Here is a 26,868-nt window from a genome sequence, read left to right as displayed (position 1 = left end):
TTCTTAACATCAAAAGTGGTTCGTGAACAGCTGTATTACAAATATCTATGTGCTATTCGCAAGAGAGTCAATAATAATTTGATAGCCCTCAGGAACAGGACCCTGCACTCTTACAGCCTCAGCTAGCTGAGGCAAATCTGCATTAACATCAAGAAACTTTGCAAGAAGCAAAAGCAAATGAAAATCCGAAATCCGCTTTACAAAAGCAAAATTTTTTGAGCGGTCCAGATGCGTCTTTAGTGCCTTCAAAGTTGGTTGTGAAGTACGATTTTCAATGGGGAAAGTGCAGGACAGACTACCCTGCAAAACAGAACAGCCAAGTCAAATACATGCTAACATGGCCTTGCTCCCTTCACAAATGAGCCTTAAGAGTAAGACACTTCAGCACTCACAACTTGATCAATTATTAATAAATACATAACTGCAGATAAAAGAAAAAAGTTAACTAAACACAGTATTAGTGTGTCACTCCCCAGCTACATAAGACATACCTAAGTGATTGCCCCTATGGTAACCTCTTATCTAGACATGAAACACCTGTGTTGTTTCTTGACACAACAGATCTCAAGACATCCTTAACAAGAGAACTAACAACATGGCACCACAAAGAGGAAACTCACAATGTTCCCCTGTGAATTCCAGAATTTTGCATCATTCAGAACATAGGATGATAAGAAGGATATGGCCCCATACTCCCCATACTTCCATCTCGTGCAAAATGAGGCTAGCAGACAATTTTACTGAGCGCTACTTATCAATGGCCATATTAGACCTGCTCCTATCATGTGATTGCTGTCTATTCAGTTCTGTGCTTTCCTTCATAAAACACTTTCCCAGACAAACTTACTGTTTTGCAACTATGGTGGCTTCACATTGTTGAAGCCACTCTGAATGACCAACTTCATAAACTACTTTCTATTGCACTCAGAAAAGTGACATTTCTCGTGATTCACACTGATTACCAGCAGAAAATCAAGCATGTTAGATCTTGGAAACAATACTTCCAAGCATATGACACAGAGATTGCAGCCACTACCCTGTGTGAGAGTGCACAACGGCAGCAAAGGAACATGGACAGAAGAGAAAAGCACATGAAACACAAAAGAAACAAAGAACAACACTGATCTGAATGCAATACAAGGCTGTGTACAGTCAGCCCGTGCACGTGTGATCCACATCAGTGAGGGTACTGCACTGATAACAGAAGATGAGAATCTCAGACAGATGAGGAAGAATAATGACTGGATGTATGTGCTCAATGGAGGCATGTGAGTGGCTGCCTATATAAGCAAAGAAGCATGAAACAGACTGACTGCCTATATAAGCAAAGGAGCATGAAACAGACTGACTTCACCAGCCAAAAGCTGGTGCCATGACAAAAATGGCTGAGAAATGCCACCCAGGCTGCCCACATGGCTGGAACTGCAATGCACCACAATTTATGCAGTGTGAACAGGCTGGAAGTGACAGTGGATGAAATGATAAAAGGCCTAGAAACCCTAATCTCTGCTTGATGTGCCTATAATGGAGGAAACTAACACACACAGACTGATGAACTATGACAATCAGAGCTCCCACTGTCCTCATCTGACTCAGAGTGAGGCTCATTAGCAAGAGATGTAAACAGCACCCCCTCATAGATCCTAGGTGTGGCGGAAGGTGAAAAGCAAAATATCTGCTGGAAGATCAAAACATGTGAATATCAATGAAGTCCATTGATGAAGAGAACTAGCCAAGAAGTATGGCCCCCTCTCCACATGAACCTGCTGATGGGGGTGGCAAGAAGATGCCAATGGGAGTGGAGAGGCCACAAATGAGTCACTCTAAATATATCTGGTTGGGAATGGACAAGTCAAGTCTCTAATCCAACCAAGCAACAATAACCTCACTATCCAAGGATCCATAAAGCACTCGCTGGCAAAGATGGACATTAGGAACCAAAAAGCATGGATATGCATGCTAGCAACAAGGAAGGATCGCTCAAAGAAGAGGGAAAGTAGCAATTACATGAGATAAAGGCCCTGTGAAGATGTGCATCCCTAAAAGAGCTCCTCACAATCCTACCATCAACCTCTTTGAATTGGTGGACCTAAGGCACATAATTGGAGGTCAGAAGCTTTGCTATAGAGCTAAAATTGTATTCAGCTGAGAAATTACAGCAAGATGTCTGAGTGAGATGGGATCAAGTAGTGATGATGCCTATCAGTTTGAACATTCACAAGGGGAAGAAGAAAATGCAATGCCTGGTCTTGGACAAGGCATGCAGCATGGACAGCAAGCAGAAAATGGTGATGTAGAACAAAATGCAAGGCCTTCCATGCAAAAAGATGTTGATGACTAGCAATAGTCCTTATGGTTTAAACAACCAATGCATGGACTGTAGCATAAAATGTATCCAAGTATGGCTGGTGGAATGCACAACCCCATGTACAATAGCATCAATATGATGCCTAGGGTAGAAAGTCGTATATACGGTAATGGATATGCACCCTGTCAAAAGATGACGTACCAGCGAGACAGTAGGGTTTGCGGGGAGGAACACAGAATGAACTCGGTAAACACTGAGAAGAGAAGAAAAGAGAAGAGAAACTCAGATGAATGGAATGATGAAGATCTGAATCATGGAGTGAATGTGATGCAACGAAACAAGGGTGTTGTAGCACAAGGAAGATGATGAAGACAGCCACGAACCACAAACCGCAATGTCCTCCTGAAGGGGTGTGAGGGCAGTGGAGAGGTTGGAGAAAAGAGGTGATGGACTGAATGAATCAGCCGCAAAAAATGAGTAACAAAGGCAGCCTATAAATAGACAAGAGACTGTCTAGGGTGGCGCCCGGAGGGAGAGTGCCGGCTCGGGTGTTGAAAAACCCTTCACATGCAGTTTGCGTTTTGCATTCTACATTTAGGGTTTCGTGTTTTGCATTTAGGGTTTCGTGTTTTGCATTTAGGGTTTCGCAGTGGACAGCCCCAAAAAGGGGCTGGGCACCCACAGTGGGGCATTGAGAAACCCTTCACATGCAATTTGTGTTATGTGTTTTGCATTAAGGGTTTCACGTTTTGTGTTTAGGGTGGACGGCTCCACAAAGGGGCTAGGCACCCACAATGGGGCGCCACCCTAGACAACCGGCGCCCTCCCTCCAGTGCCGCCCTAGACAGTTTGCCTCCGTCACCTCTTCTCTCCAGCCTCTCCACTACCCTCACACCCCTTTAGGAGGACATTGCAATTCGTGGTTCATGGCTGTCTTCATCATCTTCCTTGTGCTACAGCACCCTTGTTCCCTTGTATCACATTCACTCCATGATTCAAATCATCATCATTCCATTCATCAGAGTTTCTTCTCTCTTTTCTTCTCTTCTCAATGTTTACAGAGTTCACTCCGTGTTCCTCCTTGCAAATCCTACTATCTCACTGCAAACCCTACTATCTCACTAGTAGGATAAAGATCTAAATCATAGAGTGAATGTGATGCAAGAGAACAAGGGTGCCGTAACACGAGGAAGATGATGAAGAACTGCAATGTCCTCTTGAAGGGATGTGAGGGCGGTGGAGAGGCTGGAGAGAAGAGGTGACAGACTGAATGAATCAGCCGTGAAGAATGAGTGACAGAGACAAACTATAAATAGGCAAGAGACTGTCTAGGGTGGCACCCAGAGGGAAGGTACCGGTTGTCCATAGTGGGGCACCCAACCCCTTTTTGGGGTTGTCCACTGTGAAACCCTAAACACAAAACACAAAACGCAAAAATACAAGTGAAGGGTTTCTCAACACCCCCTCTTAGGCCTAAAAAGAAGAACAAGAGAAGAGTGAGGTGGAGACGGAATGCTACATGCTGAAGAATGCTCCTGCAACACGTGCCACCTGGACAATGTCCCTCGTGGGAAAATTGTTCACTTGCCCAAGCGCCCTAGTACAAAGATGATGAAAACATGCAATATATAGGAGGAATGTCTGACTTTGTGTGGTGCTAAGAACCATAAGGATTTGTCCGTACTCGATCTCGAAAATTGGCTCCGTGCTAACTAAGGGGCAAAGAAGATCCACCTTTTAGTCTGAGAATACCACTTGAAAGGAGACCTTTGAAGATAGTCAAAAGACCAGATGAGCGGTAGAACCCGAAACTCAACCTTGAGAGAGAAGCCACTAGCTCCGTGACTCCATACTCCAAGGAATACGAACGCCTAGCCACCTCCAAGAGGCCTTATCACCTCATAAGGTCTTAGAGTCTCTGTGTACTCGAAAGGACTTAGTGCGCTTCGGTTGCGACTTATTATCTTGAGCATAATACTCCAATAGCCGATGCAGAACGATCTCTGTGACCCAAAAAGGAAAGGTGGCACAAGGAGTGCCTGGTGGAAGACGCATATACTCCGGAGGGGTGGGAAGCAAAGGTCTAATCGGCAAGCATCGGTGGTGTGTCCGGTGATGCCACAATAGGAGCACCCAGTAGATTGGCCATCTGTTGGTAAAGAAGCCATGGGTACCAATGTGCCTTGCTAAAGAAGAAAGAGGTCAACCACAAGCCATGAACCACAACGTCCGCCTCAAGGGCTAGGAGGGCAGTGGAAGGGCTAGAAGTGAGCTGCCAACTGCAAGGAGGAGCTTCCAGCTGCAAACGCAACTTGCAGCAAACTAGGAGGAGCCACCAGCAGACAAGGAGGAGACGCTAGCAGTTAGGGATGAGCCGCCAGCAGTCGCGGAACAGCTGCCAATAGACTACCTCAGCAAAGAACAGCCACTAGCAAACTGACTGAACCACCAACAGCAAGGAGAAGCCACCAACTGCAAAGAACAGCCACCAACAAATTGGCTAAGCAGAGAACAATTGTGCTAGCAAAACTAGTTGAGCCACCAACAGCAAGGAGGAAACACCAAGTTGTAGAGAATAGTCACCAGCAGATTGGTTGAGCAGAGAATGGCCATTAGCAAACTAACTGAACCGCCAACAGCACAGAGTAGGTGTTGGAATACCGCCAGGTGCAACAAAAGAGCTGTCAGCAATAAACACAACAAAGGGGAAGTGGAGGTGGCGGCAGTAACCCTGAACACAGGCTGGAAAATAGCAAATGCAAGAGGGAACAACCGCTAGTTAGGGTGTTGATGCAGCGGAAGAAGAAGAGAAGTGGATGCTGAACCCGCAACCAGTCTTGGCCTTCACTGGAGTGGAGGATTTTTGCCATTGTTTGAGTAGATCTAGCTCTAATACCATATCAAAAGATGACGTACCAGCGCGACAATAGGGTTTGCGGGGAGAAACACGGAGTAAACTCGGTAAACACTAAGAAGAGAAGAAAAAAGAGAAGAAACTCTGATGAATGAAATGATGAAGATCTGAATCATGGAGTGAATGTAATGCAAGGGAACAAGGATGTCGTAGCACAAGGAAGATGATAAAGACAACCATGAACCACGAACCACAATGTCCTCCCTGAAGGGGTGTGAGGGTGGTGGAGAGGCTGGAGAGAAGAGATGACGGACTAAATGAATCAACTGTGAAGAATGAGTGGCAGAGGCAGCTTATAAATAGACAACAGACTATCTAGGGTGGTGCCTAGAGGGAGTGCCGGCTATCTACAGTGGACCACCTAGCCCCTTTTTCGGGCTATCCATTGTGAAACCCTAAACGCAAAACACAACACAAAACGCAAAACTACGGGTGAAGGGTTTCTCAACACACCCCTGTGCTTATGGGGCTCAAAGGATGAATGTCGGTCATGCAAATGCTTCTTATGGTGCTAGTTATAATACAAACACAGCAAGTGCACGCTTTTTGCAGCAGCTAGTTTATGATAACTTAACTCCCAAGGAACCAACAAAGGACTATGATGAGGGTGAAAAAGGGGTGAATTTTTAGGCCTTCAATGATGTATAAGATACGCTAAAAGCTTGACTTTCATTCAGCAATTCGATGCAGCCTACTTAGGAGACTACTTCACTGAATCCTCTAATATTTGAAAAGCAACGACTTTCTTGAAGGGTGATGCACTACAGTGGTGGTACACACTTCGAATGCAAGGTAGAGCAAAGTCAACATGGGTACAACTTAAACAAATGCTTGCTTCAAATTAGTAGACAATTACTTTTGAGGTGGACACTATGACACCTTGAAATAAGCTAGATGCGAATCAAGGCAAGAATTTGGAGCAACATAACGAGAAGTTTTGAGATGCCTTGTTGTCCATAACTTCTTACTATCCAATTCCCCCATGTGCAAGCAAGTTATTTCATGATATCGAGCCAAGGACCCTAAGATATCAATTGGTGCCAAAGGCAAAAGTTGTAATAAGTTATATTTAATATTTAACAAGTACTAGGCAATACCACCTAGTGTTAGTTTAGGCCTAGGGTATTTATTTGACTCGTAAGTGTCACTGGTGACACCAGGAACTAGGTATTAATGAATTAATTAATGGTAGCTCAAGACTCAATTCATGGACATGACCACTTAGGGATCAAAATGTCCTAGCCAATTTAATTATAGATGGGCACAATTAATTTTATGGGCAAATAAATATTGCTGAAAATGGATTAAGAAAGCTGCCACTTGCCAAAACTTTCAAAAAGCTATTGGTGCCTAAGAGGAGCCCATTCCAACCAAGGAGAACTTGTGAAGAGAAAGAGAGAGAAGAAAGGATGCATACAATAGATTCTAGCTAGGAGGGATCAAACGCAGCCATTTAGGAGCAGCCTAGGAGCAAGGGACAGCATTTTCAAGCCTTAAAAGTGCTAACAATAGTTGCAACAGCAAAGCAACTGCATCTCTAGTGCCCCTAAGCTTCAAATGGCTGCAAATTTTCCTATTGGGATCAAATACCAACTGAACAAGCCTGGTTTTTGCAACAAAAAAATGATATTTCTCTCATCTTAGAATTCTCTCATTCTTCAACCATTCCTCAAAATGTCTCAACAATTGTCAACCATATGCAGAAGAAAATCAGCCCTTGATGGTGGGCAGCAAAGTGTTTGCTGGTGTAAACCCTAACAAACAGCAATAATTAGGGTTTAGCAGCCACCTTGGGACCCATACCAGAGATTGAAGACTTAGTACACTAAAACCAACAGTTGGAATTCAAGGAAGTGCCAAAGATTTCAGCAGCTATCCCATCCCAATTAGATTTGGGGCTAGATTTGGCCCACCAATTGTCAATTGAAGCTCACGCCCTGGGTGAATCAAGGGGTAAACTGATAAGGCTTGCTACTCATTTGTGACAGCAAGAGGCAATTTGATTAGCAGAGGAGGTTGAAGAATCTCAATGTACTCCATCCATTTGAAATTTTAGCTTAAGAAATAATGCAAGGGTAACCAGGTTTTGAGACCAATCAGGTGTCGAATGTCCAAGATTAAGTGGTAACATTTGCATCTCAAATTACATAAATTTATTTGCTTGTTGTAATTAGAGTTAAATCAGGTCATTACCATCCTCCCCCATAAGAAGGCTGGTTTCATCCTGACACCCAACGTTCCCATAGTAGGTACCTCTTCTCTTTGGATATAGCTCCCATTTCATGGTCTAGTCATAAGTAGGAGACAGTGACTACTTCCATAGCCAAGGCAAAGCGTTGGGCCCTCTTTGATGGCACCACAAAGGCCGCGTACTTGAGGAGCTTACTAGAGACACTTCACTTTCCATGTACCACTCCAACCGTCATTTTTTGCAACAACCAAAGTGCTATTACACTAGCCAGTAATCCCATCATCAAGACACATCTTGACGTGTATTACCACTTCACTGGAGAGCAGGTTGAAATAGGCACCATCCGCCTAGAGTTTGTGCAATTATTAGATCAACTTTACAGATATCCTAACAAAGCCAATCAACAACAAACCACTTCTATAGTGCTTACTACAATAGATCGGTGTGGGTGTTCCCTCCCCTTCTACTTTCGATTGATGGGGAGAGGGCGTTCTCTCTAGCTTTCCCTTCCACTTTCAAAGGGGTTGGCTTTATTCTCTGATAGTGACAAGATTTTGATTGCATTTTGCTTCACATACATTATTATTCTTGTATATTGCATCATCATCTACAGCATCAAGATGACTATGATTATAAAAGTTATAAAAGAACATTTGGGCAAGTAAACAATTCCCTATAAGGGCACAATCCAAGTGGCACCACTACATAGCATTTCACATGAGCATAACATCTTGCATTGCCTTTTGCATTACCCCATGCATTAGCATTCTATGCACATTTATCCCTTTTCGATCAAAGAGTGGTCGACTATGGATCCACCACATTTGTAACATCTCCCATGGCAGTCTTTTAGAGTTGTCTCTTTTCTTTCATTCTTCTATACACTCCCTATATCTTTTTCTTCATCATCAAATCAACCCCCACGACCTCGTCGCTCAGATAGTTTGTCTATTTTGTTGTGTGTTTGGTCTAACCATCCCCTTTGTTCTCCCTCTAGGGGACAGGTTACTTGTGTTAGCAATCATGATTGTCATACCTTGTCATCTCCTGCCTGTGAGCTATTAGTTATAGAGAGACTGAGAGAGAGAGAGTATGTTGACCTGATGGTCTGATGTAATAGAAAGTAAGAGATACAGAGAGAATGTTGACCTGATGGTCTGATGGAAATATTCACTACCTAATTCAATTATCTTCACGAAAAAAAAAGAGAGGGTTGTGTGTGTGTTTGCATGTGTGTGTGTAAGATTGATGCTTGAAAAAAAAAGAGGTTGGGGGGGTGTGGCCAGAAGTATTCTATTTTTTCGTACGAAATTGTACTAATATGTACCATACCGTACTGTACGGAGACAACTATGCACCACAAATATAAGAAATTTATATCATTGGGGGATTGTTACTGGCATTACAGACAGTTATGTACAACCCTCATTTCACACATCTTTTGAGTCAGATGAGGACTTTAGGAGCTCTAGCATGTCTATCACTTGTTTTGACAAAGGAGGTAGCTCATTCTAGAGCAGACATTTGATTGTTGTTTTGTGCACTCTCCTCCGATCAAGTTTAAGTGTGTATTTCCCATGCAATTTCTCATTTCCCAATCTACCGTTATTTGTCAGACATTGTCTATCCCTATCGACATGTTTTTCTACCACATCAGCATTTTGTGACTCCATTTAATGCAATCGGCCCATATTTTGGTTCCTCAAGTGCAGGTCAGTCAGCATTTTGGGTTTTGAGCTATACATAGCCCCCAATTGGCTGGTCATTGACATTCTTTTGTCTTCACTTGGCAAGTACACACTTTGACTTCAATTTTCTCCTCCGTCTCTAATGTTGCCATCATCATCACCTTGGTCTTGTGCCCTCACGAACGTTGTGGACTCTGTGCAGGGACTGCTCAATCCTCTTATTGTATTTAGCATTCTTTCCTTGTTCAGTGCAAATTTCTTTTCTTCTTTTCTTGCAAAGTTGCTCTCTCTCTCTCTCTCTCTCTCTCTCTCTCTCTCTCTCTCTCTCTCTCTCTCTCTCTCTCTCTCTCTCTCTCTCCCGTGAAGATAATTGAATTAAGTAGCAATATTTACATCAGACCGTTAGGTCAGCTAAGAAAAAGAGAACAGACACGAATGAAAGGCTACCAAGACACACAAATATCACACAAAAAGGACAAGTGATGTGGAGCGAACAATATCCAACCAAGGAGCAGCAATGTCAAGAAAAACCACATCAATTGAAACCATAGAGGAAATCTGCCATAGCACTAAACCACAATATGGGCCACATGACCATGGATACTTGAGGCGGAATCAAAAATAAAGGCATTTCGAGTATGCCAAATATGCCACAGAGTTGTCCATCTAAGGAAATGGAAGAGGCATGAATAATCTAATTGCAAAGCATCTTCACTCCTCTTAAAGGTAGCAAGATTATCACAAAGACTATCATGACGAAAGTCAAGAGAGACCATAGGACAATGATTGTGAAGAAAGGCGGAGGTCACCTAGCCCATTTGTACCAAATCCCTCTCCTCCTCGCTCTCTCCATATTTCACAGAAGGCCCATTCTACTGGCCTCAAAATGCCACCTATGGCACACTCTATATAGCTGCCCATAGTCCCTTTTTAGCCTAAAGAAGACTAGCTCAATGGTTCAAACTATTCGCTTTGGTCATGTAAGGTAGTGCATCCTTGATACCTTCGATATTTGGGAATTTGTTATCCACCCTATTCCCCGTCCAATGGAGGATCCCACAATGGGATCATCAATGGATCATGCAACCCTATGGGATCGGCTCAACTCTAGAGCTCAATCTTTTCTCTTTATGAGCTTACAAGGTTCTGTCCCAATGCATATGCGCCAATTGCAAACAGCAAAGATATGGACAAAGCTTACTTCTTTGTACCATTAGAAAACCTTTGCTCATTGAATTACTCTCAAGAAGAAATTACGGATGCTCGTTGATGACTCTTCTGCGTTGAACAACTACATCAACATGTTAGAGAATATGAGGGATGACCTTGAATACCTTGGTAGGATGATATCTTCAAAGGATATGGCTATGAGAATGCACAATGGAAGAGAAACACGAACACAGAGAAAAGTAGAGAGAAAGCAGAGGATGAAGAAAGAATACTGCATTGATTGAAGAAGAATGTTGATACAATGATGATGGACTGATTAGTCCCTGCATGCTTCCCAAAGCATTAGTGAGGACACCGAAACCAATTGATGACGATGGCAGCACCAAGCATGGAGAGTCGAAGTATCAAAGTGTGCACCTACAAAGGGAGGATTGAAGACTGAAGAGTGTGTTTGCCAAGTGGGGGGGCTGGCTATAAATGCTGACCTGCTCCAGTACAGGCCATAAATGCTGGCCGACCAATATTTAATGCGGGTCATTGAAGGGAAAAATGCCAACAAAATAGGGTTGACCTAGAAAATTCCCAGATAACAATGACAATGTCTGACACGTGTAGGCATACTCTAGAAAGTAATAACTAGCCTAGGAATGCACACACGAAGCCAACAAATAAAGAAACTGCACCTAAACAACCATAGCTCCTATGTCTCTGTCAGAATTTGATAGGAGCTCACAACCCGGAGATGATAGACTGACATAACTAACATAGACATGCTAACAATTGCCATGATTCTTTTGACTCAACTGTCATCTCCACAGTTTGATATCTTCTACACCAGCCTTCTTACATATATCGAGAACTTGTGAGAAGCTTCTATGGGAGCAACTCTCGAGGAGATTTGCTATAGAATCTTTATCCATCTGAGGGTTTAGTCACTGTTGGTGAAATTTGTTCAATGTCTATTAGTGGTGTTGGCACTTTGCCATTATTGCCATATCGTACTTTGCACTCCCTTTCAGAAAATCCTACATGTTCCTAATTTAGGCTTTCCACTCTTCTCAATTTATGGCCTTACTATACTTGGTGCCTGCTTTTTCTTCATCGAGCAGGCTGTGTTTATTGAGGATTCTTCTTCAAGAGTTGTTTTAGTGACAAGTTGGCAAGAGAGCGGGCTCTACAAGCTCTATTCCCCTACTCTTATGCCAGGTCCTTCGCAACCATTGTCTATAGCTATGCCCGTTCCCACTTGTGCACCATATATTCCACACGTTTTTTACCATCCCCCACCCTCTCCTCTTATGGTTTCCTCATACTCCCCATCCCTTTCAGAGGGGGACAATGTTGGTGATACGATGGTGGATTTCTTGGCCTCTAGTGTTTCAAAGGTAGCTTCCTAGGATCATGAGAAGCTTCTTCATCAGCAATCTTCATTGACTGACTTCATCGACATTGGCATTCCTCTTGCCACCCCAAGATTCATTTTATATTTAGCCTTCCACCACATCCAAGATCTGAGAGGGAGTGTTAGTGTGTCATGATTGTCATGCCTTGATGATCATCAACTGGATTCGGTGTCCTCAATCTAAGTTAAACAAGGACTTTAAGAGCTCTAACATGTCTATAACTTGTTTTGACAGGGGAGGTAGCTCATTCTAGAGCAACCATTTCATTGTCTTTCTATGCATTTTCCCAAAGCATTAGTGAGCCTCAATCTAAGTTAAACGAGGACTTTAAGAGCTCTAACATGTCTATAACTTGTTTTGACAGGGGAGGTAGCTCATTCTAGAGCAGCCATTTCATTGTCTTTCTATGCATTTTCTCCTCCAATCAAGTTTCAATGTGTATTTCCCATGTGGTTTCTACATTTTCTAGTCTCCCATCACCTCTTGAACATTGTTCATCCCTATCGTGATTTTTTCTACCACATCAACATTTTGCAACAGCATTAAATAGAATCGGCCCATATTTTGGACCCTTAGGTGCAAGTTGGCCAACATTTTGGATTGGGCTATATATGGCCCCCAATTGGCTGGTCATTGACATTCTTTTGTCTTCCACTTGGTAGATGAACACTCCAACTTCCGTTTTCTCCTCCATCTCTAATGTTTCCGTCATCGTCAACCTGATCCGGTGCCCTCACTAACACTATGGGCTGCGTGCAAGGACTATTCAATCCTCTTTTAGTATTCAGCATTCTTTCCTTGTGCAGTGCAATTTTCTTTTCTTCTTTTCTTGCTCTGTGTGTGTGTGTGTGTGTGTGTACGCGCGTGTTCTTGTTCCTTTTTCCATTACGCACTCTCACAACTTGATAGAACAAAAACAATCAATCAAACACTCACTTTTTTTATAAAAAACAAGACAAGATGAAAACAAAAATAATCCCCCAAAAAAAAGTTCAATGTGATTCCATTAACCTTTACAAGTCCTAATAGGCCACTAGGCAACTAATGAGCACCCTTTGTTCGATGCCTTCGCCTCCCTAGGGTGACCCCTTTGGCCTCCCTTGGTAAGATAGCCATTGCCTCTATAGTCTTGGTAGTTCACTTGGCAATCAACGAGCACCCTTTGCCCAATGCCTTGGCTGCTTTGGGGTGGGACGGCTTGGGATAAAATAAAAATTAGGCTTGAGCTGACTTGACAGTGCCTTTTAAGTTTATGGTTCCAATTTTGGGCTTGAGAGGGGATGTTGAACTAAAAGCGCATTATAAACCAATTGGATATTAATTACAAATAACCGCCCAAAATTCAAATTAACAGAACTTCATTAAAAAAGAAATGTGTTCCTAGAGAGTGTCTATCCCATAAGCAAACCCTATTTTGGGAGGACCCATCCATCTATCAATAGATAGGCTACCCACCACTCAACTTGAATCTTGTTTTGTAGATTGCTAGTATTTATCTTTATCATCCACACCCCATTCATGGAGAATATCTTAGTTCGAGCTACTGCCTATTGCTATTCTACATCACACGCTTGCTCACCAATCTCTTCCTACTATGCCGGTGACCACTTCTAGCTTGCTACCATCACATGAACTCCTTGGTTTACTATTGATTTTAATGTTCCAACCTGCCACATCGACTATTGTAGGAGAGAAGAGCACACACAATGTAGGCGCTATCCAACTGAACTGACAACCTTATTGCACTATCATATTATATATGAATAAAGAATGGGCGGTCACAGTGTACACCACCAGGCCCAGCGGCCTTTTACCCCAACAACCTCCCACTAAAATGCCAATGTGGTTTGAAAATGAAAACAAAGCAAAAAAAAAAAAAGGCAAGGTGAGGAATCATGACATCTCACCCAACGCCCAATCGGAAAGCGAGTTGTGCAAGAAGTGTCGGGAACCTCTGCAAAAGAAGAGTCAAGCATCCCTAAGTCCATGACATCCAGGAGATAAGCAACCCCGCAGCTCCATACAATGGAGCAATCCAATAATGCTTCTCATGAAGTAAGCACAACTCATCAGTGCACGGCTGTAAAGCATCAGAGTTGTGAATAGCATCACCGTAGCGCATACAAGACAACCGAGAGCAATCAAACTCTCCAAAGTCAATCACTGAAAGAGAACCAACATCCCGGACACTCGTCTAACGGGGTCTCAAGACAACATGTGGCCTCAGTGAAACGGAAGACTCGCATATGGCTAGCTGTCCAACTTACAAAACTACAAGAAAACGGCTCTCATGAGCCTGCAAGGGATCTAGCAACTGACCACCAACATCCTGACCCTGCCTGCTATACATAGCTATGTCATCTTGGCCAATAAGTGCCTCATTTTCAGCATAAACAGCTTGTTGTAATGGCACTGTTACATTAATAAATGTAACTTATGGGAGACAGGCGCGAGGGATGACCGTCCGGGGGGGCCTTGGGCACCCGAACAGGGTTAAGGGAAGTCTAGAGAGTAAGTGAGTCTAAGAATAGTAGGACTCACCTGAAGCGGACGGCTGGCAGACGGAACTAGGAAGAGGAGCCAGCACTCTTCTAGGCGAGGTTGGGAGGTGAAAGAAAGGATCACTCGTGTCATTTTGATTCACGAATAGATGGGCCGTCGTCAGAAGTTTGTCTACGAGCTACATTATACTAGTATCAAAGCCGAACAGCCGTCGGGTCCTATCTTCACGAAGAGCTGTCGGGTCACGTCAAGTAGTCGTTTCACGAATCGTTTCACGAGATTGGCAGCCAGGACACGTCAGTCGTTATTCTTTGTGTTAACAATGGCGACCACGACGGACGACTTGTGTTCCCACGCGACCTAACAAGGGGTGATTAATTACACCCATAGCCAGCGCTCCTGCCGACAGGCCGTGTTCCTAGCTGCTTCGTTCTTCGCGCCATCTCTACCTTACAAAGATCATTGACTTTTGCTTTATTTTGTAATCAAGAAAGTACCCCAGCTTTGTACGCAAACTTCTTATATTTGCTTTCCAATTCCAGTGTATTGATGAAGGGGAAAGAGAGAGAGGAGGTAATCGAAGGCTCTAGTTCCAGGGACCACCCTATGGTAGATCCCCATGAACCGGAAATACAAGAAGAACAATGGGAAGAATTTTTTGCCACACGAGAACAATTTGATAATCTAACTGCTCGTGTGCAAGCACAGGGGGTTCAAATGGAATTTCTAACTCAAACACTCACCGAAATAAAATTTCAATTAACCTTATTACAAGAAAGGGATAAAAATAAGGTAGAAACCTCGGATATTCCATCTTCATCGAAAGATTTAGATGTGACTATGCGAGATACTAGGGAACCCCACCAAAAGCTGAGGGATAACCCAGTGTTAAAAGATATGAAACCCCCTCAGTTTCACGGGGAGGAAAATGACAAAAATAAAGATACCAAATACTCCACCACATCTCCAAGCGCTGGAGGCCAGTTTAACTTTGGGGCCAAAGGCATATAAATGGTGGCGAACTTTAAAGGAGGCAAATAAAACACCTAAAACTTGGGCTCAATTTGAATCGGTCTTTTTTAAAGAATTCCTTCCTGAAAATGAAATAAAAAGAAATTGGGAAGATTGGGATTATGTCAGACAAAAGGGAAGACCCCTGCTGACATATCTGGAGGAGTATCGTGAGATAATCCTCAAATTGAAAGGAATAGATGAATTTCAAAAGACAAGAGGATTCATTAGGGGACTAGATAAGGCCTGTAAAAAGGAAGTGAAAAGGAGTTCACCTAAGACGCTTGAAGAGGCAATTAAATTTGCATTAATCAATGAAGATAGTACACGTCCAGGTACACTCACTAATCTCACTGATACGGAGCCCAAGACTAAGGAATTTGAAACCTCAAAATTTGTAGGCAAATTTAAAAGGAAAATGCCATTTCTTAAGAGCAAGAAACAACCCTTTGAAAAAAAACAATATGTAAGACCAAAGTTAAGTCAAGATGACTTTGATAAGGCCAAAAAAGAAAGGCTATGTTTCAATTGCCTATCCCCTAACCATGCTGCCTGGAACTGCCCTCAAAGGAAAAAGGGGGAAGATAAAGGAAAGGATAAGGACAAGGACAAGGGAAAAGAAAAACAAATCCATGTAGTGCACACCCTGGAATTAAAGGGGCATGAAAAGTATAAATCTTTAGAGGTCTTGCACAAGGATGTACAACACAGGTATTGTATGTCAACTTCTATGTGGCAGCCTACCTTTGGGCCACATGATTTAGTTAGAGTGCATGGATTGATAGCTGAAAAGAGGGTTAGAGTCATAATTGATGACTCTGCTACCCACAATTTCATAAATTATGCACTTGTAAAAAAATTGAAACTTCCCCAACAAAAGAGTGGGCATCGATATGTTGTTCGTATGATGCAAGGTCAGGATAATAAAATATGGGATACAATGGTATCCAATTTGAAAATTGAGATCCAAGGATATAAAGATAAACTTGATTTCCAAATTATGAATATGGAAAGAGCCAATATTGCTTCAGGGAGAGAGTGGCTATGGGGATTGGAACCATCCTTAAAACGTAGTTATCATCATAATACAATAGAATTTGAAAGGGATGGTAAGACTTTTGTGATTCAAGGTGAACATCAAGTATTTGATAACCCTTTATTGTGTTCCACTGAAGTTCAGAAGCTGATAAAGAAGGAAGCTTGCGAGGTATATATGTTATGGTCTCTTCCTGTACAAAATACTTTTACTTTCTGTAGTATAAAGCAACAATTTTCTTATGTTTGTGAGTTGAATGTAAGTAATGAATTAAGTGGTTTGTTAGATGAATTTAAAGATGTGTTTCCTTCTTATTTACCAAGTGGCCTTCCACCAGATAGGGGTGATGTAAATCACCCAAATTGACACAGATAGGGATACACACCCTATTTCTAAACCACCTTATAAGTTAAGTGAAACACAACACCAAGAAGTTGAAAGACAAATTAAATATTATCTTAATAAAGGGTTTATACAATCCAGCAATTCACCTTGGGCTTCGCCAATTTTATTGGTAAAGAAAAAAGACGATTCTATGCGACTTTGTGTTGATTATAGAGCACTTAATAAGATAACGGTGAAGAATAAATTTTCTATTCCCAAAATGGAAGATCTTTTTGATCAATTACAAGGGGCAAAATTCTTTACAAAGATAGACTTAAGATCAGGCTATCACCAAGTAAGAATTAAGGCACAGGATGTTCCTAAGACAGCATTTCGTACTAGATATGGGCATTATGATTTTTTGGTGATGCCTTTTGGCCTCACTAATGCACCAGCTACTTTTATAAAGCTGATGAATAGTGTGTTACGGCCCTATCTAGGACACTTTGTAGTAGTCTTCTTGGATGATATCTTGATCTTTAGTAAATCAAAAGAAGAACATTTGGAACACTTACAATTAGTATTCCAATTGTTAAGAACACATTCCCTTTATGCGAAGAAAACTAAATGTGAATTCTTCGCACAAGAGGTCAAATATTTGAGGCATATTATCTCGAAAGAGGGAATCAAGATGGATCCAAAAAAAGTAAGGGCAATTATTGAATGGCCATCTCCAAGGAACCTCGAAGAGCTGCAGATCTTCCTAGGTTTATCTGGATTTTATCGTAGATTCATTCGGGATTATGCCAAAATAGTTGTTCCAATGACAGACCAACTTAAAGGAAAAGGAAAAAGCTTTAATTAGGGAACAGACCAAAATGAAAGTTTTCAAAAACTTAAGGTAGCTATTGCTACAGCTCCAGTACTATTAATTGTGGATTCCAATAAACCATTTGTGGTTGAAGCCGATGCCAATGATAAAGCAATAGGCACGGTCTTATTACAAGAAGGTCGACCAGTTGCTTTTGAAAGTAAGAAATTAGACCGTGCAAAACGGAATTATTCTGTTTATGAGAGAGAGCTGTATGCAATAGTACATGCAATGAAGAAATGGAGGCACTATCTGTACGGTGCCAAACTTTTGATCTTGTCGAATCATGAAAGCATTAAGTGGCTTAATGACCAACCGGATCTACAAGGGCGTAAAGCCAAATGGGCCGAACTCCTTCAAGAGTTCGACCACGAAATAAGGTATAGAAAGGAGAAGTACAATATAGTGGCTGATGCAGTCAGCACAATGCCCATCATAAACGAATTGAGTTTTACTCAGTTCACTTCCGATTTACTTGAATCTTTGAAAGGAAAATCCCAGGTTGATCCGGCATATTCTAACATATGGGAAGCAATAAATAATGGGGATCCAAATGGAAGAGCCTCCACAGAGGAAGGAATATCTGAGGATGTTCATCAAGGAAATGGAGCATCAAGGGTCGCTCAAATGAGATTCAAGTGGAAGAATTTTACCATTGATAATGGTTATTTACTCTACAAGGATAGGGTATGTGTCCCGAAAGATGAAGTAAGGCACCAGATACTCTTTGAGTGTCATGATACCCCTAGTGCGAAACATCCAGGAGTTAATAAGACTTGTAGTCTTATTAAAAAGCAGTTCTATTGGCCTGAAATGAATAAGAACATCCTTGACTATGTGGTCAAATGTTATAAATGCCAGGTTAATAAAGCTGAAAGATTGAAAATGAAAGGACTTCACCACCCATTAGAGATTCCTTCGAGAAAATGGGAGAGTATCTCCATGGACTTTATTGTTGCGTTACCCAAAACACAGAGGGGGCACGACTCAATGTGGGTGATTGTGGATAGGTTAACCAAAATGACTAGGTTTATTCCAACTTCAACTCATGTTAAAACACCAGAATTGGCTAGATTGTTCATAGAGAACATATACCAATTGTATGGCCTTCCGACGAATATAGTTTCTGATCAAGATAGAAAATTTGATAGTCAATTTTAGCGTGCTGTATTTAGGAAGTTGAATACTAAACTTAGCATGAGTATGGCGGACCACCCGCAAACTGATGGGCAAACTGAAAGGGTTAACCAAATCCTTGAAGATATACTCAAGGCATATGTAAGTAAAAGGCAAACTAATTGGGAAGCGTATCTACCAATAGCAGAGTTTGCATATAATAGTGCCAAGCACTCTTCCACTGGATATAGTCCATTTATGTTAATGTATGGGTTTCAGCCCAAAGCTCCTCATGCAATAGAACTGCATAAGAAAAAGGTTCAAGCAGCCAAGGACTTTTTGGAGGATATGAATAATATGTTAAAATTTGCTCAAGAAAATATTAAAAAAGCTCAAAATCAAGCTAGAGCTTATGCAGATCCTCATCGAAGAGACATCTCCTTTGAAGAAGGAGAATTGGTCTATCTTAAGGTGCCTAAACAAACTAAAACCATGAAAACGGGACGATGTCCAAAGCTTTCACCCAGGTATTGTGGTCCTTTCATAATACTTAAAAGGGTGGGAGAACAGGCTTACAAGCTCCAACTACCTGCTGATAGTAAAACATATCCAGTTTCTCATGTAAGTAAGCTAAGGAAGAAGCTGGGTGATTTGGATAATCTAATCTTAAATGATAACATTGAGGAGCTATTAGATGACCAATCTAATCCACATGAACCAGAAAGAATATTAAATGTTCGTAACAGACAAACAAGGAATACTATTTATCAAGAATGTTTGGTCAAATGGAAAGATTGTTCAGAAAAAAGCTCAGCATGGGAGCGAGTAAGTACTTTAAGAAAAAGGTTTCCCAATTTACAATTGGACCTTCCAAGTATCGTTTTCAAGGACGAAACCGATTCTTAAGGGCAAGGAAATGTTACATTAATAAATGTAACTTATGGGAGACAAGCACGAGGGATGACCGTCCAAGGGGGCCTTAGACACCTGAACGGGGTCAAGGGAGTCTAGAGAGAAAGTGAGTCTAAGAATAGTAGGACTCACCTGAAGCGGACGGTTGGCAAACGGAACTAGAAAGAGGAGCCAGCACTCTTCTAGGCGAGGTTGGGAGGTGAAAGAAATGATCACTCCTGCCATTTTGATTCACGAATAGATGGGCTGTCATCAGAAGTTTGTCTACGAGCTACGTTATAGGCACTGTAGCTGTTGTAAAATCAATCATAAAACGTACTGAACGCTCATCAAGAGGTCTAAGAGGTATCTGCGTCTCATAGAAGACAGCATGACGACTACATATGACCTCCTGGGCATCTAAATCCCATAATCTGTAGGCCTTAAAGTCACCATCTTCATAACCAAGGAAGATACATCTACGTGACATAGACTCATGTGGCATTCGTACAGATGTTTGGCAGCAAAACATCCTCAAGTAATCATAGAAGGGTCACATGCCACTCCATGCCTCATGGGGTGTAATACCATCCAAGGTCAAGCACGCCAAGCAAACATCCTTAAGTAATCATAGAAGGGCTGCATGCCACTCCATGCCTCATGGGGTGTAATACGATCCAAGGTCAAGCATAGCGTCCTTAACCAAATAGACTGCCGTCATAAGGGCCTCAACCCAAAAGCCATAAGACAACCCAGCTATGGTAAGCATAGAAGCAACCTTTGCCTACAAGGTCACGCACATGCCATGAGCAATCCCATAATACCGTGGACACAAGAAATCAATGTCATACTGCTGACAAGAGGTCTGAAAGCTGGGAGAGAGAGCATGACTCTCATATTCCATCTGCAAGCACCTAGGCCTGCAACCAGCAGAATCCATAAACCTATCAATAATAGCTGCAGCACCCTCAATCTACACCAAGGGAAAAGCCCAAACACGATGGGTAGCATGATCAACAAAGGTCACAAAGTATGACGCTCCACCAAGTGATTGGAAAGGCATAGGTCCATATACTGCACAATGGACAAGATCTAGAGGAGCATGCCTCGTACGCTCGCCAAATCTCCCACATGAGAGACATGCACTGGGTAATGAGAACCAACTCTAGAACCTCTCGCCAAAACCAAGCAACCACGATAGATCTTCCATGAACTATCCTAAAGAGAAATATAGTAACCTGCATCATGCAGCTGACTGACAGAAATCAAGCTCTTACTAAGCATAGGAACATGTAAAATATTCCTAAGCATAAGAGAAGTCCCATTAGGCAAAGCTAGGTATATGTCTCCTATACCAAGAATAGCATAAGTATGCTCAAGGCCCAAAGAAATGCATCCATCAAACTCCCTGTAAGTAGAGAACCATGCTCTATATCTGAGGCGAAGGCCATATCGCTGAGCAAGAAAGTTGTAGGAAAACTAGATAACAAGAGTACATACTCAACTGCATCATCATGGGTAACAACATGTACCTCACCACTAGTAACAGTGGTAACACACGCTGCATCTCCTGTATCTTTGACTCTCTGCTCGTGTCGAGTCCGTCTCTGTCTCTGCTACTCTCTAATCCGTCTGAAGCATTTTCTTTAAACATGCCCAAGCTTCCCACAATGAAAGCAAACAACATCTAAAATAGAATAACCTGCTCAAGCAACATCTAAAATAGAACAATGAAAGCAGTATGACATTGATTTCTTGTGTCCACGGTATTATGGGATTGCTCATGGCATGTGCGTAACCTTGCAGGCAAAGGTTGCTTCTATGCTTACCATAGTTGGGTTGTCTTATGGCTTTTGGGTTGAGGCCCTTATGACGGCAGTCTATTTGGTTAAACATCTATGGATGCTATGGATAGCCCTATTTTAGATGTTCTTTAAACATGCCCAAGCTTCCAAGTCATCATGAATAGGGCTATCCATAGCATCCACGGAGCTCAAGCAGTCAAGGGCTATCCCAACGAAGGAAACCTGCTCATAAAGACAATCATCTGCAAGTACATCAATGGTAGAAGCATGTTGCAAAGGCTCATGAAACCTCAACAGACGGGAGGACATAAAAGCATCAACCAAGGATGTAAAAGCTCCCACATGAAAAAGAGTCGTAGCCAACTGCATGACATGACCAACCACAGTACGGTAAAACATAAGACATATGATATTCAGCCATGAAATCGGCCCATAACCATAATGGCAAACATGACTCTGCAATACATCAAACCACATAGTAGCATCCAAGTCAATGCAAAACCGGTAAGTGACATAAGATCCTGCAATGGTCAAGCTCCAAGAGAAGCCCAAGTATCTGTACAACATCCAAATAAGTAGCTCTGTAAAGTATATGATAGTAGACAAAGTACATAGCCGGGTAAGTATCAAGAGCAACTGCTCTCTAACCTGTATGGGCAAAAGCAACCCAACTAGCATAAAAGCTAGGCAACACAGAAGCAACAAAGTCATAACTGCTAAACCCAAGCACTATCAAAAAGTCCACTAATCAAGGAGTAACCCACAAAGAACTAAGCATCAATGAGCAATGAAAGCTCAATAATCAACTGCTAAGACAATGGAGCAAGCACTGCTCAAAACATGTATCTGCATCCAAGTAAATCTAAGATCCATAATCGAGGCCCTAAGGATCAAATAGCATCCACGCTGCATAAGTAATAAGCCAACCAAATGCAAACTGCTCCACAAAATTCTCAAATGCAAGTCGATTCAAGCCCAAACATCTGTCATGCTGCAGCCGAACCCAAATGCATCCACATCAGACATCAGTCCCATAATGGGTAGCACGGGGCATAAACCTTGTCAAGTGAAATGCCAGCTGCAAAGAAAATGACAGTAAACCAAGAATTGAACTCTACTCTTTGCTCAAGAAGCATCCAAGAGCATAAACATCAAAGCGACATCATTCAAATACATCAGCATATCATCCCAAGTAGTCGGAGCACCCGTAGACCATAGGCATAACCAAACTGGAGGTGAAATAGCATGTCAACAAAGGTAGCATAAATCCCAACCAACAACGAAATGTCCGCATCCAAATCAAGGCTCAATAGCTCTCAAATAACATATCCGAACATAAACCATGATGACCAAGCATCAATACATCCAACAGGACACCCGAATGTCAACAAAAAGCATTATGCATAAGCCGTTTCTAATAAAACCTTGCTGCCCAAACAATGTACACTAGTAAATCCCTGCATAAATCGAGCTATGAAGGCTCAAACTAAGTCCCAAAGCATCTCAAAACATTGAACAAATATCCCCAAAGCATTTGGGCATCAAATACCAAGCCTCGGGAGCATCACATAAGCTAAGAACATGACATTTTCTTGTTGTAAATCAACTTAGATCTTGGGGAAAAGAAGCCATGGTTGACATTGAAGCTCCAGGCTCTAGGTCTTCAATTCGGACTGAAGTAATACCGAGCCAAGCTCCACGATCAAGCTTTGATCAAAAGCTCTGATACCAGTTGAAAGGGATGCAATGGCAGTGGAGAGAAGAAGAGGAAGATGCAGGAGAGAAGAGGACACACAATGTAGCTGTTGTCCAATTGAAACTGACAGCCTTATTGCACTATCATATTATATATAAATAAAGAATGGGCGGTCACAATGTACACGGGAAGGCCCAGAGGCCTTTTACCCCAACACTAACAGCATAAACAATGCAATAAACATGGAAATCAACTAGGTTCAAATAAGGTGTCTCCCTCATATATACAAGCAAAGTAGCTACGGATACCACTTGAAAGGGATACAATGGCAGTGGAGAAGAAGAAGAGGAAGATGCGGGAGAGAAGAGCACACACAATGTAGCTGTTGTCCAACTGAAACTGACAACCTTATTGCACTATCATATTATATATGAATAAAGAATGGGCGGTCACAATGTACATGGGCAGGCCCAAAGGCCTTTTACCCCAACACTAACAGCATAAACAATCCAATAAACATGAAAATCAACTAGGTTCAAATAAGGCATCTCCCTCATATATACAAGCAAAGTAGCTACAAAGTTCAAGCTTTAGAATTAGCAAAATGGATGCAATGGATTGATGCAAAAAGAGTGTCGCACTTATTTGCAACCAAGATTATCCATGATTGGGACGTGTAATTGTTACAACTACTTAAAAACATTTGAACCAATAAGCTTAGCAATAACTTGGATTACAATTACGTCTAAGTCATAACAGATTACAACTGTAACAAGTACTTTTCTTGAAGAAGTAAACAATGCCATTCATAGAGGGTGTAACACCAACCTGATGATCCAAGATTTTCACCAATACAAGAAAGAAATCATTGTCTACATCTCTTGTGTCCTTTCCCAAGATCACAACATCTTGCTTCATACGTGATAGTTTTGGATCCAAATCTGGGCAATCGTCAACAAACCAACCATCTTTAAACAGCTTGACACACTGATCACTTAGTTGAAAGGCTTCAAAATGCACGTCTGCACTGCCTTCTTCATTGACCTCAAGTTTAACTAGAGCAGTGACCCATGCATCAAAGCCGCTCTCAGCATGAAGCTCCACAGCCTGCCGGATTTCTGTGTTTGACAAAGTGTAGTCTCTCTTGTTCTGGCTTATTGTCTGAGTGAAGATGAAGCCTACCCTGCGCATCCCTAACCCAATGGCTATGGCCTCGACCTGTCTTTCCTCTTCTGGATCCCTAAAGAGAAGCAAGGTGTCCTCTGTGCCTTGTTGGGGGGGTTCGTAAATGAATTCAACACAAACCTCGCCCTGCTCAGTTAGGGTTCCATACATGAAGCCCCCGCGTTTCACAGCGAAGGCCAAGCTATCATTGACATAATGCTGAAAAGCATTTGCTGCATCGCGATCAAAGGAGACCGATGCACAGTGAGGCTTCTCCTGTCGCTCGATTCTTGTCTGCCGTGCAATCAGATCATCCATAGTCATTTTCTTCCCAAACGTGCCAGCAGGATTGACAGGGGGGCCTGCGACAGTGCGCTCGCCTTCGTAGAAGAGGAAGATGACGGAGCCATGGCCGAGACGAAGGGAGGAAAGCGAGACGGACGGGTTCGTAAGGTCGGAGTAAGCTGGAGCTGCAGACGGTGACTTCGCAAGCAGGATAGCTTGGTTTGTGGAGATGATCTGCGAGGAGACTGGCACACGAAGCTGCGTAGCTATGGCGGCCTGCAGCTGTCCCACAGTGCAGGAAGGATCGACGTCCACGCGCTCCAGGCCATCGCGGCTCCTAATGCGTAAAAGCATGGCTATGGTGGAGGCACCTCTCTGTCTCTCAGGAAGAAGAATTAAACGAAGAACGTGGGGGAGGAGTCTTACTGAGAGGAAGCAAAGTGATGTTTTGTTGGCGAAAGCGCCTCTCTCTCTCTCTCTCTCGGGAGGAAGTATTAGAAGAGGAATGAAGTGGCTTCAGGGGGGGGGGGGGGGGAGGAGTCCTATCGAGGGGAACCAAAGTGATTTTATTACCAATCGGCAAGCATGCTTTTCACCCACTCCACTCACTAATCAATTCTCAAACTTGAAGAGAAAAGTACATTAGATTCTAAAGCAATGCTCTACAAAATATAAGAAAGAGATAGGCTATATGGCGGCTGGCGTATGGGAGCCAACATTCTCACTATAACACACATTGTAGAGTGTCATCATAAATGCACCTCTGTCGACAAAACTTAGAGATAAGCCATCACAAAGTCATAAGCAAGCTCATAAATTTTTATCAGTTCAATCGATGGCTTGTGAAGAAGGGATCCTGTGTAAAACATAGCATGACTATGAGGGGCAAGAAGGAGGACAAAACATAGTGAAGAGAAAACCAATCAAAAGCTTCTTTGCTTTTGAATCTCCCATGAATCAACTTTCTTGGACAGTAGGAGAGAGCACAACTCTACAAGCGAGAGGGGGGCAGAATGGAAGAGTGCAAGGGGCCATTACTCTATCGATTCTTATGTGCCTCGAGTCCCTCTTGGTGCAATTGACCTAACATTGAACTTTGTGGACTTGAAGGCGTATGGTGTCCACGTAGAAGTGAAGCCATTCTTAGACCCCATATAAAGACAAAGGGCACATGAGGTGCCAAGGAGATCACCACTTGGTGCACATTAATGTTCCAAGCACATATTGCCCACAAAAACTCCATCTAATAAGCTAGATGTTATATGCTTGCATTTGAATGGAGGAAGTTCCTTCCTTGCTAGAGCTAATAGGAAAAAAGAGTTAGATCTAAACACATCATAGGATAGATGTCTCTACCATTTGTAGGCAAAAGAAAAACTAGCCCAAGGCAAATCAATGGAGAGGCTTACATCAACAAATCATCAATAGCCGATTATCAACAAATATTGTTTTCCTCCAAATATAGAGCTTGCCCCCTCTACATATGCTATTGCGAGAGAGGCGTGGCAAAAGGGGGAGAGTCAAAAAGAGAGAGAGAGAGAGAGAGAGAGAGAGAGAGAGAGAGAGAGAGAGAGAGAGAGAGAGAGAGAGAGTGTGTGTGTGTGTGTGTGTGTGTGTGTGTGTGTGTGTGTGTGAGTGAGTGAGAGTGTGTGGGTGTGTGTGTTTGGTGGGGGGGGGGGGGGGCGGGGCGCTAGGCTTTTGATTATCCAATTATGTCCAATTATGTTACGATTTAATGGCATTGAAATCAATAGTGCAATAGGAGTTATGGATGTCAATACTATGACAGTGGTTATGTAGGCAACTTTCTTTCATGGGGGCATTCAAATCTAAGCCCCTCAATCACAACTTATTAGGTGGCTCAAATTTGGTCATCGCTCGAGCTAATGAAAGGTCAACCTTTACCTTACACATAAGCATGGTATTAGTACTTGCAAAGATCTCTCTCTCTCTCTCTCTCTCTCTCTCTCTCTCTCTCTCTCTCTCTCTCTCTCTCTCTCTCTCTCTCTCTCTCTCTCTCTCTCTCTCTCTCTCTCTCTCTCTCTCTCTCTCTCTCTCTCTCTCTCACTCCATACATATACACACATGCACCCACACACATATAAAGGGTTGCTAATTTCCATATCAAAGTATCATCACACCCTTAAGGTTGAGGCAAGTAGAGTAGGATGGATGGTCAAGGAGAATAGGATATCTTGGTTGTGCCACAAGGAGGTTGAGTCGTCAAAGGTATAGATGCTTGCTATACTATGAGATCAAGGAAGATACCATTGCTTGTTTAGAGAGGGTTTGTAATGCACTTAGGTTTCTACCTTAGATGTTATGTTGCAAGTTTTTTTGCACATGAGCAAGGTTCTAGAAGAGTCATTATATTAGAAGGCCAAGCAACAAGGAAATTGGAGTTTTTGTTCCTCTTTTTAGATAATGTTCAAAAGCTCTATCAAAAAATATGGTGGTGTCTTTTATTTGCACACTGACGTAAGCAAGTATGAG

General features: G+C 42.4%; 1 protein-coding gene across 1 annotated transcript; it reads right to left on the bottom strand.

The window, feature by feature from the left end:
* On the bottom strand, nucleotides 1-24,880 carry LOC148030153 (NPL4-like protein A). The gene is made up of 2 exons (XM_087686426.1): nucleotides 23,755-24,880; nucleotides 1-300 (listed from the first exon to the last, which is right to left on the bottom strand). The coding sequence occupies exons 1-2, from the start codon at nucleotides 24,727-24,729 to the stop codon at nucleotides 46-48; spliced, it is 1,230 nt and encodes a 409-aa protein (XP_087542552.1). The 5' UTR covers nucleotides 24,730-24,880; the 3' UTR covers nucleotides 1-45.
* Between the last annotated feature and the right edge of the window lie 1,988 nt (nucleotides 24,881-26,868).

Source organism: Lygodium microphyllum, chromosome 10 (assembly GCF_053477565.2).
Source record: "Lygodium microphyllum isolate KBCC chromosome 10, Lygodium_microphyllum_v1.1.10, whole genome shotgun sequence".
Lineage (NCBI taxonomy): Eukaryota > Viridiplantae > Streptophyta > Polypodiopsida > Schizaeales > Lygodiaceae > Lygodium > Lygodium microphyllum.
Note: the sequence above shows the minus strand (reverse complement) of the source record. Positions and strands in the feature narration are given on the sequence as shown.